Here is a 15,864-nt window from a genome sequence, read left to right on the forward strand (position 1 = left end):
ATTAGATTGATTCCAGAGATGAGGGGTTTGTCGTATGAAGAGAGATTGAACAGTTTAGGCCGAAATGGAACTAAGGAGAATGAGGGGAGATCAAATTGAGGTATACAAGGTGATAAAAGGTATGAATAAAGTGGCGTGGAGCAGATGCGTGGCATGGTGGCACATTGGTTAGCACTGCTGCCTCACAGCACCAGGGGCCCAGGTTTGATTCCTGGCTTGGGTTACTGTCTGTGAAGGAGTTTGCATGTTTTCCCTGTGTTTGCGTGGGTTTCCTCCGGGTGCTCTGGTTCCCTCCCACATTCTGAAAGACGTGCTGGTTAGGGTGCATTGACCCGAACAAGCACCAGAGTGTGGCAACTTGGGGAATTTCACAGTAACTTCATTGCAGTGTTAATGTAAGCCTTACTTGTGATTCATAAATAAAACGTTTTAAAAAACTTTCTTGAATGGCATTCTAGAACGTCTTAGGATAAGGGGCAGCAAACTTAAAACAAAGTTGGGGAGGAACTACTTCTCCCAAAGGGTTGTGGATCTGTGGAATTCGCTCCCCCAAGTGCGATGGGCGCTGGGGCAGTGAGTAAATTTAAGGAAGAGTTAGACAGATTTTTAATTGGTAATGGGTTGGAGGGTGAATGGGAAAAGGTAGGAAAGTGGGGTTGAGGAGCAGATCAGCCATGATCAAATGGAAGAGCAGACTAGATGGGCCGAATGGCCTTATTCTCCACCTATACCTTCTGAAGGTAAGATTCCTGATGGGAGATAGGGTGTCTCTACGCTGCGCCCAGCACCAGTTCAATGTCAGGGCCACAGAACAGTTGAAGTAAGATGGTAAATTTTACTGTTGTGTAAGTTGCTCCTCCCAAGCCAGTGCACGCCCTACCCTCTGCCCTAGTTCAGCATCAGCAATGCAAACCCAAGTCAAACCGTCTCAAACCACAGAATTGCATCAGAAGTGATCAAAAACAGCAGAAAGCTGGGTGCACGCACTTCCAGTCCTCTGACATTGTGGCCTACTCACATCTTAAAGAACTTCCTGTCCAAACTCCTCACGATTGAGACAAGAATCGATAGAGAGAAAGGGTTTCCATCGGCAGGGGAGGCATGGAAATCAGTGAAAGATACACAAGTGAGGAAGGGGCACAGAGGTCTGATGATCGAGAACCACCACTGTCCGAAAGGGCGGCGGAAGCAGATTCAGTCATGACTTTCAAAAGAGAATTAATGGCAACTCTCTGCAGATTGACTAGCACAGCTGCCTCACGACCCCAGGGACCTGAATTTGATTCCGGCTTGGGTCACCGTCTGTGCGGAGTCTGCACATTCTCCCCATGTCTGTGTGGGTTTCCTCTGGGTACTCCGCTTTCCTCTTACAGTCCAAAGATGTGTGGGTTAGGCGAACTGGCCACGCTGAGTGCATGGATTTATGGTGATGGAGTGGCAGGGAGGGGCTTAGTGGAATGCTCTTTGGATTAGATGAGGGTTAGGTTGATTAGCCATGATAAATTGCCCCGTGGTGTCCTGGGATGCGTAGGTTAGAAGGATGAGCAGCGTAAATATGTGGGGTTACGGGCATGGGTGGGATTGTTGTTAGTGCACACTTGATGGGCTGAATGGCCTCCTTCTGCACTGTCAGGATCCTATGAATCAGTGGAACTGGGACTAATCAGACTTCTCTTTCCAAAGAGACACCATTTCCATTGCAAACCTATGTAAAGGCAGCTTCAAATTGAACAAGTACCTCAACACGCAGGTGTAGCGGCCAGAATCATTGGCAAACACTGGCCAAAACCACAGAACGCCCTCCTTGTTTGTGATTCGGTTCTCTGCTCGGTGAAAGTCTACGGGCTCTTCGAGGTCTCTGTTTTGCCTGGTCCTATACCACACCAGCGTCAGTCCTGAGCCAGGGACTGTGCTGTTGTCGAATTTGATATCCGTCAGGAAGAGAGGGCAGCTTATCCTCGCTGGCTCCCCGTTGTGGGCCTTCACTGTGTCGGTGTTGTCCAACCCCCAGTCCACACAGTGCTCTGAGACAAATAAAAAGAGAATGGAAAGAGAAGACAAGGAAGGCGGCTGACGACAACTGATGACATAGATAAATGCCCCAAGACATGTCAAAGGAAACCCCAGGACGGCTGACAAAAAGCTTAACCCATGAGTCAGCTTTAAGGAGGAAATGAACGTGATGCTTTAATGATAGTTGAGTTTGTGCGTACATGTGAGGGCAGCACGGTAACGCAGTGGTTCGCGCTGCTGTCTCACAGCGCCAGGGACTTGGGCTCAATTACCAGCTTGGGTCTGTGTGGAGTTTGCACATTCTCCCCATGTCTGCGCGGGTTTCCTCCGGGTGCTCCGGTTTCCTCCCACAATCCGAAAAATATGCAGGTTAGGGTGGATTGGCCGTGCAACAGTTGCCTCCCCCTTTTCTTCCGATGCAACTCCAGGGACTTACAACAACGTGGGAATGTCCATCTCAAGGCATTTCAAAACCTCTGGAAGCAGAGACACTTGTGTCGAAAACACAGCACAGCAAGATCCCACAGACAACAATGATAGTCAGATCATCTGTTTGAGTGGCTGCTGCTGGGGGGATAAATGGGATCTGTTGGGGCCACGTGAGCTGGATAAGCGTACTGACTGCTGCACTGGAGTGTCAGCTTGGAGTCTGTGCTCCAGAGCTGGGATTCAAACCCATGACTCTCAGACACAAGGAGACCAAGGACACACTAATTGAGCCAAATGAACACTACATTCCAACCAGAGAACCAGCGCTCCTCAGTCAAAACAGGCCCATTGATAGGCTCAAGCTTCAGGCTCAGATTCCAGTTCTGAAGAACAAGCAGGAGAGCCAGCACAAGTATGATGGGCTGAATGGCCACCTTTGGGCTTTAGGGTGAAATCATTCTGCAATAAAGTAATTCACAAGGGAGGATGAATACTGTAAATGCAGCTTGTCATTCAGAGTTTTAAAAAAATCACTGTGATCCACTCACCAGATTCATTATGTATTTCTGTTGCAGCAATATAGGCCAATATCCATAGGACAAGGGCTGAGAGAGACCAAGGCATTCTGGAACAAAACATAAATAAGCCTCATCATCTTTCTCATTGACACCCAAGACAGATCTGGGGCTCATCAAGCTGAGAGGGGCGGGGGCGTGGGGTTAGCATGAATTGTTACAGACAGGGAAGAGGAATGTCTGGGATGGGAAGAACATCCACTTCTTTAGTTATGGAAGCCCATCAACTCCTCTACTTTCTCAGAAGACCAAGGAAATGTGGCATGTCCACCACGACTCTCACCCAATTTTTACAGACGCACCATAGAAAGCATTCTTTCTGGTTGTATCACAGCTTGGTATGGTTCCTGCTCTGCCTGAGACCACAAGGAACTACAAAAGATTGTGAATGTAGCCCAGTCCATCACACAAACTAGCCTCCCATCCATTGATTCTGTCTACACTTCCCGCTGCCTCAGCAAAGCTGCCAGCATAATTAAGGACCCCACCCACCCCGGCCATTCTCTTTTCCACCTTCTTCTGTCGGGAAAACGATACAAAAGTCTGAGGTCACGTACCAACTGACTCAAGAACAGCTTCTTCCCTGCTGCTGTCAGACTTTTGAGTGGACCTACCTTGCATTAAGTTGATCCTTCTATACATCCTAGCTATGACTGTAACACTACATTCTGCACTCTCTCATTTCCTTAGAACTATAGAACATTACAGCACAGAAACAGGCCTTTTGGCCCTTCTTGTCTGTGCCGAACCATTTCTCTGCCTAGTCCCACTGACCTGCACTTGGACCATATCCCTCCACCCATGCACCTGTCCAAGCTTTTCTTAAATGTTAAAAGTGAACCCGCATTTACTTCTTCATCTGGTAGCTCATTCCACACTCCCACCACTCTCTGCGTGAAGAAGCCCCCCTAATATTCCTTTTAAAAACTTTTTCCCCTTCACCCTTAACCCATCTCCTCTGGTTTTTTTCTCCTCTAGCCTCAGTGGGAAAAGCCTGCTTGCATTCACTCTATCTATACCCATCAAAATCTCATACACCTCTATCAAATCTCTCCTCATTCTTCTACGCTCCAGGGAATAAAGTCCTAACCTATTCAACCTTTCTCTGTAACTCAGTTTCTCAAATCCCGGCAACATCCTTGTAAGCCTTCTCTGCCAAAGCAAACTCATATCTTCTTTTAGCCCTCCTGCTTTCCTTCTTAAGTAGTTTCTTGCACTTTTCATATTCCTCAAGCATCTTATTTGTTCCTTGTTGTCCATACATCATACGTCTCTCTCTTCTTCTTTATCAGAGTTGCAACATCCCTCGAGAACCGAGGTTCCTTATTCTTATTCACTTTTCCTTCTCTATGAATGGTATGCTTTGTCTGTATATTGCGCAAGAAACAATACTTTTCACTATATGTTAATACACGTGACAATAATAAATCAAATGGAACTTCTTGAATGACTGAAGGCAGCATGTCTTAGACAAGAAAACAGTGTCCTAAACTCCCAGAGCTGCAAACGTCACAAAGAAATAAATGACTGGCTTTGTCATAAGTTTTAAAGATAAATGATGATGATTCAACACTCGAGTATATGACCAATCACACCTGCTCACAGGTTCATACAGGCACACACACACCCATACACACAATCACAAAAACATTGTGATTACAAGATGTAACCCGCATTTAGGTTGAGTTCTTTGTCACATTGGCCTTTCCATAGGGTAATATCTTGAAAGAATAGAGGCCTTTTATCAGTCCACTGGTGATTTTAGGACGATGGATTCACTGTCGCTTATTGCTTGCACACGCAGATTTGTCTTGTCCGATTCCAGTCACGGTGCAGACAGAGTCATTTAGGGAAACTCTAGTCTGGTTGTAGAGAGGTTAAGGTCAACCTAATGCCTCCACCAGTTACAGTTTCAGGCAGGAGACTATCTTCATGTTAATACATGTGACAATAATAAATCAAATGGAACTTCTTGAATGACTGAAGGCAGCATGTCTTAGAAAGCATGCTGAAGATAGTCTCCTGCCTGAATCTGTAACTGGTGCTAATCCTGAGGGCCTGGAAAGAGAAAAACCTTTGGATCCTTCTGTAATTCTCACAGCGTTATAGACTTTAAAACAAAATGGAGTTGTGAGGTCAGGTGACCTTTTCTTTCCTGCCGATACACATGGACCTACAAGACCCCGTGGGTTAATCTTCATATCTGGACAAGTTTTGACAAAGTCATTAAAATGCAAACAATCTATCTCGACATATCTTTGACAAGTCATTAGAGACCTTTCCATTGGTTAACAGCTGCCCATTTACAAATAATAAAAAAGACTTGTCTCAAAATATTGCCTACAGATCTTTCGTCTCCCGATTTTGAAATCTAGATAATGGATATGAATAAATTCAATCTTATTACAATGTAGTGAATAGGCAATAATGTGGACTCTATTAATACACATAGGCCAAGCCAGCAGAAACCTTCTGTGACAAGTGGAAAATAATCCTCTGGTCTCATAACAGAAACCAGCTTTCTGATGAGAACATCTAGCTGACCTATCGCCAGTATTCCTGGATTCGTACCTGACTTCTTTGGAACAGGAAGAAGTGTCATATTGGACTCAATGATAACCGTCTCTCCACAGACACAGCCAAAACCGCTGAGTTTATCCAGCATTTTCCGGTTTTGTTTCCCACTGCAGAATCTGCAGTATTTTGTTTTTGCTTGCACGATTCAGGCCTCTCACTCCACACCAAATCTCAACAAGGTGGAACTCTGAAGCAATCCCTTCTCCCTCACTCACTCCCATCAGCTTACTTTCCAAACCTTTCTCCTCATCAAGTCAATGCAGGTCTGTGCCGAGGAACAGAACATTTTAATTCCAGCCACGAGGTATCAAGCAATCCCAGGTCCGTTACAGAATCATGTTCCCTCTGCTCAGTCCCACCAAATCCTCCCAGGACAGATACAGAACACTGCTCACTTTAAACTGTCCCAAACACTCCCCTGAGATAAAGAGCAGGTTGGACTTTTTACATGAATGCTTGGCAGCTGGGCACCACTGGCAAGATCACTGCATGTTGGCCACCCTGAAATGCTCTCAAGAAGGTGCTAAACCATGCCATTGTGTGGTGGAGGTAAATCTGCTGTGCTGTTGGGAAAGGAGTTCCAGGCTTTTGACCCAGTGAAGCTGATGTAGTTCTAGGTCAGAATTTTCCATTATATACTCTGAGATCAGTTACAGAGAAAACTTTCCTCATAACATCTGATCAAACACTCCCAGGATAGGTATAGGGGCCACAGTGGTTAGCACTGCTGCCTCACAGTACCAGGGATCTGGCTTGGGTTACTGTGTGGAGTCTGCACATTCTCCCTGTGTCTACGTGGATTTCCTCCGGGTGCTCCAGTTTCTTCCCACAGTCTGAAAGACGTGTTGGATAGGGTGCATTGGCCCGAACAGGCGCCAGGATGTGGTGACCAGGATAATTTCACAGTAACTTCATTACAATGTTAATGTAAACCTTACTTGTGACTAATAAATAAACTTTAACTTTTATAGCATGGGGTTAGATACAGAATAAAGCTCTCTCTACATTGTCGCCATCAAACACCCCCAGGACAGGTATAGCACAGGGTGAGATACAGAGTAAAATTTTCTCTACGTTGTCTCCAGCAAACACATCCAGGACAGGTACAGCACAGAGTTAGATACAGAGTAAAGCTCCTTCTACACTGTCCCCCATCAAACACTCCCAGGACAGGTACAGCACAGGGTTAGATACAGAGTAAAGCTCCTTCTACACTGGCACCATCAATCACTCTCAGGACAGGTACAGCATGGGGTTAGATACAGAGTAAAGCTCCCTCTGCACTGTCCCCCATCAAACACTTTCAGGACAGGTACAGCACGGAGTTAGATGCAGTGTAAAGCTCCCTCTACACTGTCCCCATCAAATACTCCCAGGACAGGTACAGCACGGAGTTAGATACAGAGTAAAGCTCCCTCTACACTGTCCCCATCAAACACTCCCAGGACAGGTACAGCACGGAGTTAGATACAGAGTAAAGCTCCCTCTACACTGTCCCCAACAAACACTCCCAGGACAGGTACAGCACGGGGTTAGATTCAGAGTAAAGCTCCCTCTACACTGTCCCCATCAAACACTCCCAGGACAGGTACAGCACAGGGTTAGGTACAGAGTAGAGAAAGTATCACTGTGTATCTAAACATTATTCATTCCAGAAAAGTTGAATTGCACCAACCTGTACTCAATAGCATTGTGAGCCAGTAAAACCAGTTGGGTAATTGTCTGATGTGCAGGATCACTATGGAGAAACGTCAGAGACTTTTCTTTCATTAAAAAGGAGGCAAACAATGGGGAGAAATGGAAGGAAGAATTATATCGATATTGAGTGCATTTCACCAGCCTCTCAGATCCGCAAACTATTTACAGACAGTTAAGAACTTTGCAGAAATGCAGTGACTGTTATGATTCACGGAATGTGGCAACTGATTTATATACAGAGAGTTCACACAGGATGCAATGAGATATGATCATGTTACCTCTGGTTACCTCAGTGATTTGATTAAGTGACAAATATTTATCAGAACGTCTATATCCTTTTTGACCTGGTGTCAGTAGAATGTTGTAATATCTATCGGGTGGCATAGTGTTCAGCACTGCTGCCTCACAACTCCAGGGACCTGAGTTTGATTCCGGCCTCGGGTGATTATGTGGAGTTTGCACATTCTCCCCATGTCTATGTGGGTTTCCTCCAGCTGCTCCGGTTTCCTCCAACTGTCCAAAGATGTGTGGGTTCAGTGAATTGCCCGAGTTAAATTGCCCATAGCGTCAGGGGGATTAGCAGGATTAATACGGGAGATTACAGGGATAGGGTCTGGGTGGGATTGTTGTCAGTGCAGACTCAATGGGTCCAATGGCCTTTTTCTGTACTGTCAGCATGATTCTATGGAAATAGACAGCTCAGTTTAACATATGACAGTGCAACCCTCCAACAACGCAGGAGTGTGTCAGTGCTGCACTCAGGAGTCCAGGTTCTTATGTTCACATCTCCGGAGCTGGGATTTGGACACAGAACCTCTGAGCTGGTGATGTGACCCACTAACCCAACATGACAATTAAGAGTTAAAGGCCAAACTAGTGGTGGCGCTAAGCTCTTTGCTTGAATGAAGAGAACGATGCCACAGATAGATTTCCCATTCGGTTAGATATCAATCATATCCTCCTGGGCTTCTCCCTGGCAAGGACGTTGTCACATTTCCAGTTTCAAAGAAAAATATATCTTATTTTCACAACGGGACTTCTGACTGATTGAGATGTCAGAGGGGCCAATAAAAACTTTAGTTATCACTCAGGTGTCCAAGCAATGAATTATCCCCAGAGTTGCTGACACAAGGTACCTTATCGATCAGGAACCAGTCCTAAATCACTCTGACAGGAAGCAGCTTCTTCCAGAGTCAGTGAACAGTATCTGGCACGAAATCTGGAGAAAACCTTCACTGACAATTCACTGAGCTTTTGCTCAGGAGAAACTGGAGATTTTAGAAATGGAAATCAGTTTTCTGGAGAGGTCGGAGAGGCAAGGGTTGTTCTCCTTGGGCCAGGGAAGAAGATGAAGGGCATATCTGAAAGAGGTTTTCCAGGTCAGGAAGGATTCTGATGAGTAAATAAAGACACAAAGTTGTCTTTGGCAGGAGGGTGAGTGACCAGAGGTCTCAGATTTCAGATCCCAGTTCCTGGTGTCTTTCCCCAACCCCAGATGCCTCACCCACCCCAAAAACTCACACCCAGGTCCTGTTCCTTGGGACCTCTTTCACCCCTACCTGCACCGTGCCTTCCCACCAATACCCACTGGCCCACCGACACACCCCACTGGTGATCTTTTCCTACCTAGCCTCAGTCAACACCCCAGCTCATCAACTTCTATTGCTCATACTCCCAATTCCACTCCACATGGGGCCTTCCCCCACGCTCCCGGCTCAGTGGGCCTCCCCCCCACCCCACGCTCCTGGCCCAGTGGGGCCTCTCCCCACGCTCCTGGCCCAGTGGGGCCTCTCCCCACGCTCCTGGCCCAATGGGGCCTCCCCCCACGCTCCCGGCCCAGTGGGGCCTCCCCATGCTCCCGGCCCAGTGGGATTGCTCCCTATGCTCCCAGACTCCAAGGAGCAGCATCAGACATGATCAGGACAAAGGGAGGAATTTGAAAAAATTGAATTTAAATCATTTGTAGCAGAAACATTTCCACAAAATTAATCCAATGAATGGTTTGGGTGACATATTAAACTATGAGAAAAGAGACCAAATATTTGTGAACAGCAGAGGAACACGAAGCTTAAACTGCAATCTATGACTCACTGGTCTTGTAAATTCCATATGCCAAAAACATCCTGATTCATCACTGAGCCGTGAGGGAAACTGGAAACAAATCTGATGCAATGAAGATGATTATTCTGTTTGGACAGGAGGAATGTTGGAACACATAAAACAGATTCACATTCACCGCCACAACATCACCGAGCTTCTCACTGTCCCTCGACTGCTCAGCATGTCCAGGATATACCAGATAGCAGCAGAACCGGGATACAACCGTCTGCATTTGTCTAGCACCTTTAATGTCATAGAACCTCACTTCACAAGGGCATTACCAATCAAAACCTGATACTGAACCAAAGCAGATGACATCAGGAACCAAAAGTTTGGACTAAGATGTAGATTTTAAGATGCATCACAAAGGATAAAAAATAAAGCTTTGAAAGTTTATTTATTAGTGTCACAAGCAAGCTTACATTAACACTGCAATGAAGTTACTGTGAAAATCCCCTAGGCACCATACTTCAGTGCCTGTTCAGGTACACTGAGGGAGAATTTAGCACAGCCAATGCACTTAACCAGCACGTCTATGGGAGGAAACCAGAGCATCCGGAGGAAACCCCATGCAGACACGGGGAGAATGTGCAGACTCCACACAGACAGTGCTGGGAATCAAACCTGGATCCCAGGCACTGTGAGGCAGCAGCGCTAACTGTGCCACCCTTGAGATGAGAGAGGTATGGAATAGGGAAGGTGTAGGGAGGGAGTTAGAGAGCTTCGAGCCCAGACAGCTGAAGGCACAGCTGGCATTGGTGGAGCAATGAAAATTGAGGCGGATATGCAAAAAGCCAAAATGTGAGGAGAATAGAGATCCCGATGGAATATCTTGTCGGGCTGAAGGAGGTTACTGACATAGGAAGCAGGGAGGCCATGGAGGGATTAGAGATTTTGCCAGAATAAGTGAGCAGGCACAAAGTGATGGGTGAACACGGTTCGGTGCAATTTAGGATACAGGTAACAGAGTTTTAGATGAACTGAAGGTTGCGGAGTGGAAACTACGTGGGCAAATAGGAGAGCTACAGAGTAGAAACAAACTTAATAGATAATGAGATTCAACACAATGGAACCTTTCCCTCTCACTCAAACTTCAGCATCTTCAACTTAGGGTGGCACAGTGGTTAGTACTGCTGCCTCACAGTGCCAGGGTCCTGGGTTCAATTCCAGCCTTGGGCCACTGTCAATGCAGAGTTTGCACATTCTCCCTGTGTCTGCGTGGGTTTCCTCCAGGTGCTCTGGTTTCCTCCCTCAGTCAAAAGCTGTGCAGATTAGGTTGACTGGCCAAGATAAATTGACCTTAGTGTCAGGAGATTAGCAGGGTAAATATGTTATAGGAATAGGGCCTGGGTCGGTGCAGACTAGATGGGCCAAATGGCCTCCTTCTGTACTGTAGGGATTCTCTGGTATGATTTTATGATGCAGCAAGTTGACCCAGCCTGTCATTTAAGTTTAAAATTGTTTTTCAGTGCATTGGCTGTTTGAGGGCATGCTGCAACTGGCCTCGTGACCAGCCCCAAAGCTTCACACCTGAATGTGGAACTCATTACCACACAATGTGTTTGAGACAAATAACTTAGGTTTTTCAAAAGGGATCTAGAGAAGTACCTGATAAATGGAATAGAAAGCTATGTTGAAATACTGGCATGGGGGTAACAGGAGATGGAACGAGCGCAAACTCCAGTGAAGTGTAAACACCAGTACAAACTTGCGTGATCCATTTCTCAGCGACGCACTGCCCCCAGGCAACACTATCCAAAAACAGATCAGTTTGCACATGTACACTGATGACACCTTGTTCTGCCTTAACACCAACTCTTGACTCTGCTGTGCTAATTATCTGGCTGCTAATCCAACATACAATACTGGATAAGCAGAAATTTCCTCTAATTAAACATTGGAAAGACCAAAAGTTTTCTTCAGTCTCTGCATGATCCATTACCTTAAACATTTAATCCCTCCACCACTGGTGAACAGTGACAGTGGTACATACCATTTACAGGATTCCTTCAATACCACCTTCCAAATCCACAATCCCTGCCACCTCGAAGTCCAAGGGCAACAGGCGCATGAGAACACCACCACCTGGAAGCTCCTCTCCAAGTTACTCGCCATCCTGACTTGTAACTACAATCAGCGTTCCTCCACTGTCATGGGCTCCAATCTTGGAACTCCCTCCTGGTTGGATCTGTACCACACAGCAGTCCAAGAAGGTGGCTTCACAAGGGCAGTTAAGAATGGGTAACAAACGCTGATGTTACCAGGGACATCAGCATTCCACCAACAAAAAAATAACAACTCCACTCCCTTACCCCTCAGTCCACCCTTCTCTCTGACACCTGCCTGAGGCTGAAGCAGACTGTTCATAACCTTGGTGTCATAGTTGAACCTGAAACGAGCTTCCAATGTCATCACTAAGACTACCTCCATGATATTACGCTGCCTTATTTCAGTTTTGTTAACACCAGACTATTCCAATACTCTCCTGGGTGACCTCTCAAATGATACCCTCTTTAAACAGGAGCTCATCCATCCCCCTCATGCACCCCCATGATTGCTGATACATTGGTTCCCAGATAAACAAGACCTCAATTTTAAAATTCTCATCCTTGTCTACACGGTCTTGCCCTTCCTGATCTCTGTAACCTCACAAACTTCCAGGATATCTGCACTCCTTCAATTCTGGCCTCTTGATTTAAGCTTTTTGCTTTGCACCTTTACACAGCTCCTCTTTGACTAAGCTTTTGGTCATTTCTGTTCCTCCTTGAGGAGGAACTTCTTCACTCAAAGGGTGGTGAATCTCTGGAATTCTCTGCCCGTTGAAGTGGTGGAGGCTGCCTCGCTAAATATTTTTAAGACGCGGGTTGATGGGTTTTTGATAGGAGAGGGGATTAAGGGTTATGGGGAGAGGGCGGGAAAGTGGAACTGAGCAGCGACAGATCAGCCATGATCTTATTGAATGGCGGGGCAGGCTCGAAGGGCTGGATGGCCTACTCCTGCTCCTATTTCTTATGTTCTTATGTTCTTATGTGGTTCAGTGTTGTGGGTTGTTTACTGACACTCTTGTCAAGCATTTTGGGGCATTTTGCTACATTAAAGTTGCTGTACAATACACTTTGCTTAAAGTTTATAGAGTACTTATTCGTGTCACAAGTCGGCTTACATTAACATTGCAATGAAGGTACTATAAAATCCTTTAGTCGCCACACTCCAGCACCTGATTGGGTACACTGAGGGAGAATTTAGCATGGCCAATGCATCTAATTGCATGTCTTTCAGACTGTGGGAGGAAACCGGAACACCCAGATGAAACCCACACGAGCATGGGGAGAATGTGCAAAACCCACAGATAGTGACCCAAGCCGTGAATTGAACCTGGGTCCCTCGCTCTGTGAGGCAGCAGTGCTAACCACCATGCTGCCACCTTTGCTGTTTCAAAACTGACAAAATCTGGAAAGCAAATCAAAATGAAAACCAGCTCCAGGATATTCAGACAGGCCTACGGGATTCATGGAGGAATCATCACTGCCCCCACAATTCTGTCATTACCCACCAACACACTCATCCCATGATCAGCCTCTCCATCCATCAAATGGAAAATAAACAAACTCTCTCATCTCACTGGCTGATTCTCTACAGTCAATCAAACAGCTTTTCCCTCCACCTCATCCCAGAATCTCTGCTAGCTAACGATTAAAAATATTTCAAGAGAAGAACAATTTTTTTTAATGATCAAGTCAGACCAGTGACCTACAAATCAATCCCTAATCCTGGGAGAATCCAGGGAAATCCGGGGTTAGCACTGCTGCCTCGCAGCGCTAAGAATCTTGGTTCAATTATGGCCTCAGGTCACTGTCTGTGTGGAGTTTGCAAATTCTCCCCATGTCTGCGTGAGTTTCCTCCAGATGCTCCAGTTTCCTCCCTCAGTCCGAAAGATGTGCGGGTTAGGTTGATCGGCTGTGTTAAATTGACCCTAATGTCAGTGGGATTAGCAGGGTAAATGTGTGGGGCTGTGGGAAATAGGGCCTGGGTGGGATTGTGGTTGGTGCAGACTCGATGGGCCAAATGGCTTCCTTCTGCACCGTAGGAATTCTACGCATCATATTTAAAAGCTGGATGGTTGCGGACTTTGGATCAGAAAACTAAGGGCTGGATCTAGTGAAGCTTCTGGAAACAGAACCTGAGTAACTTACTTCCTAAGTTCCCAAACCTTATCCACCAGCTACAAGGCACAAGTCAGGAGTGTGATGGAATTGTTTGCACATGCTTGGATGGGTACAGCTCCAATAACACTCAAGAAGCTCAACATTATCCAGGACAAAGCAGCCCCGCTTGATTGACATCTCATCAACCACCTTCACCATCCACTCCCTCCACCACTGACACACAGTAGCAGTCGTGTGGACCATCTACAAGATACACTGCAGGAGTTCCTTTGATAGCACCTTCCAAACCTACAGCCACTACCATCTAGAAGGCCAAGGGCAGCAGATTTTAAAAAATTCATTTGTGGGACATGGGTGTCGCTGGCTGGCCAGCATTTATTGCCCATCCCTAGTTGCTTGAGGGTAGTTGAGAGTCAACCACATTGCTGTGGCTCTGGAGTCACATGTAGGCCTGACCAGGTAAGGATGGCAGATTTCCTTCCCTAAAGGACATTAAGAAACTAGATGAGTGTTTCCGACAATCGGCAATGGTTTCATGGTCATCAGTAGATTCTTAATTCCAGATATTTTTAGTGAATTCAAATTCCACCATCTGCCGTGGTGGGATTCAAACCCTGGTCCCCAGAACATTAACTGAGTTTCTGGATTAATAATCTAGTAATAATACCACTAGGTTACTGCCTCTCCACCGATACCTGCGAACAACATCATTTGGATTCACTCACCATCCTGGTTTGGAAATATACCGTCATTCCTTCACTGTCACTGGGTCAACATCCTGGAATGCCATCCCTAACAGCACAGTGGGTGTACCTACACCACCAGGAATGCAGCGGTTCAAGAAGGCAGCTCACCACCACCTTCTCAAGGGGCAATTATGGATGGGCAATGAATGCTGGCCTCGGCAGTGATGCCCACATCCGATGAATGAATAAAAAAGGCATAGGCAAACATCCCGTCCCCTCCCCTCCAGTGACAGCAAGATGTGTTACTGACAGACACATTCTGCTCCTACCTGTCCTCTGTAACAAGTTGTATCGCAGCTCCTGTGTGTCGGGAACACTTTCTCCCGCTCCGCTGCTCCAGCTCCACTCTCCCCCAGCCCTCAGCCTCTCCCCTCAGTCACTTCCTCCTCTCAGCCTTTCTCTGGATCCAAAAATCTATGTTCCTCTTTCTCTCCTCCACTGTCACCTCCATTTCCTGCTCATCTCTCTTACTTTCTATCTGTTTCTCAGCCTCTCTGTGCCTATACAATTGTCTCTCTGTCTTTCCGTCAGTCTGCCAATCTTTGACTCATTCCCTCTCTCCACCCCCAGTCTGTCTGTCTGTCTATCTCTCTCACCCTCCCCCCGCCCTGCTCTCTGTCCTCCTGTCTATCTCTCTTATTCTGTTATTTCCATTCTCCCTTTCGCTTTCTCTCTCTGTCGGTCTATCTCTCTCTCCCTGCCCGTTGGCCGGCTTGTCTCTCACTCTGTCTCACTTTCTCAATGTCATCCTCGCTCTCTGTCTCTCCCAGTCAGACTGTTTCTCACTGCCTGTCATTTCCACTCTGTCCGCCTCACATTCTCTCTCTCTCTCTCTCAGTCAGACTCGCTCTCTCAGACTCTCTGTCTCTCACTCAGTTAGCCTCTCTCTGTCTCTCACTCAATCAGTCGCTCTCTCTTTCTCTCTCTCTCCTCTCTTTCTCTTCCTAACTGCTCCTTGAGCGGAAACTGACCAGCTTCCTTCCCATGTTGCTGAAACTGACCCGGATTAACCCGGGAGGGTGGAAACAGACAAATATTACTGTGGGAGCAGCAGCCCAAGCAAGGAAAGTTTCCCTTCCTCTGTCCTTACTGTGAGACACAGTAAAAAGTCTGACAACACCAGGTTTTAGTCCAACCTATTTATTTGATAATATAGTGAGTATATTATCAAATAAATAGGTTGGACTAAAACCTGGTGTTGTCAGACTTTTTACTGTGTTTACGCCAGTCCAACGCCGGCATACCCACATCATGCTTACTGTGAGAGCCCAGGAGTGGGGAAACTTAGTAGCAATCCCAATCGGAACACAGTCCCCTACAGCCGGTTTAAATGGAGCTTTCTTCCGGAGAGAGAAAGAGGCCGACTTTCGGTTCAAAACATGTTTTGAACAGAGAGACACTGCGGGAGAGAGAAACTGAGGGAGAGAGAGAGACAGAGACTGAGAGACAGAGAGGGCTAGAGACTGAGGGAGAGAGAGAGCTCTGTCTTGAGTCTCTCCCTCTGTCAATCTCTCTCAGATTCACTCTCTCCGTCTTTCTCCCTCTGTCAATTTTTCTGTA

At 46.5% G+C, this 15,864-nt stretch overlaps 1 protein-coding gene across 2 annotated transcripts in view; it reads right to left on the reverse strand.

Annotated features, from left to right (window-relative positions):
- LOC145341159 (interleukin-1 receptor accessory protein-like) overlaps nucleotides 1–14,872 on the reverse strand; it is a 38,107-nt gene extending 23,235 nt beyond the window's left edge. The window contains exons 1-3 of one of the 2 annotated variants that reach the window (XM_080186069.1): nucleotides 14,574–14,872; nucleotides 2,991–3,067; nucleotides 1,739–2,024 (exon numbers count right to left, since the gene is read on the reverse strand). In XM_080186069.1, the coding sequence (XP_080042195.1) occupies nucleotides 1,739–2,024; nucleotides 2,991–3,066 (362 nt within the window). In that variant the 5' untranslated portion in view covers nucleotide 3,067; nucleotides 14,574–14,872. Of the gene's footprint in view, nucleotides 1–1,738; nucleotides 2,025–2,990; nucleotides 3,068–14,283; nucleotides 14,313–14,573 lie in introns of those variants that run through there. The other variant, XM_080186070.1, reaches the window with a different exon arrangement.
- Between the last annotated feature and the right edge of the window lie 992 nt (nucleotides 14,873–15,864).

The sequence above is a fragment of the Carcharhinus amblyrhynchos genome, chromosome 3 (assembly GCF_965287045.1).
Source record: "Carcharhinus amblyrhynchos chromosome 3, sCarAmb.v2.hapA, whole genome shotgun sequence".
Classification (NCBI taxonomy): Eukaryota; Metazoa; Chordata; class Chondrichthyes; order Carcharhiniformes; family Carcharhinidae; genus Carcharhinus; species Carcharhinus amblyrhynchos.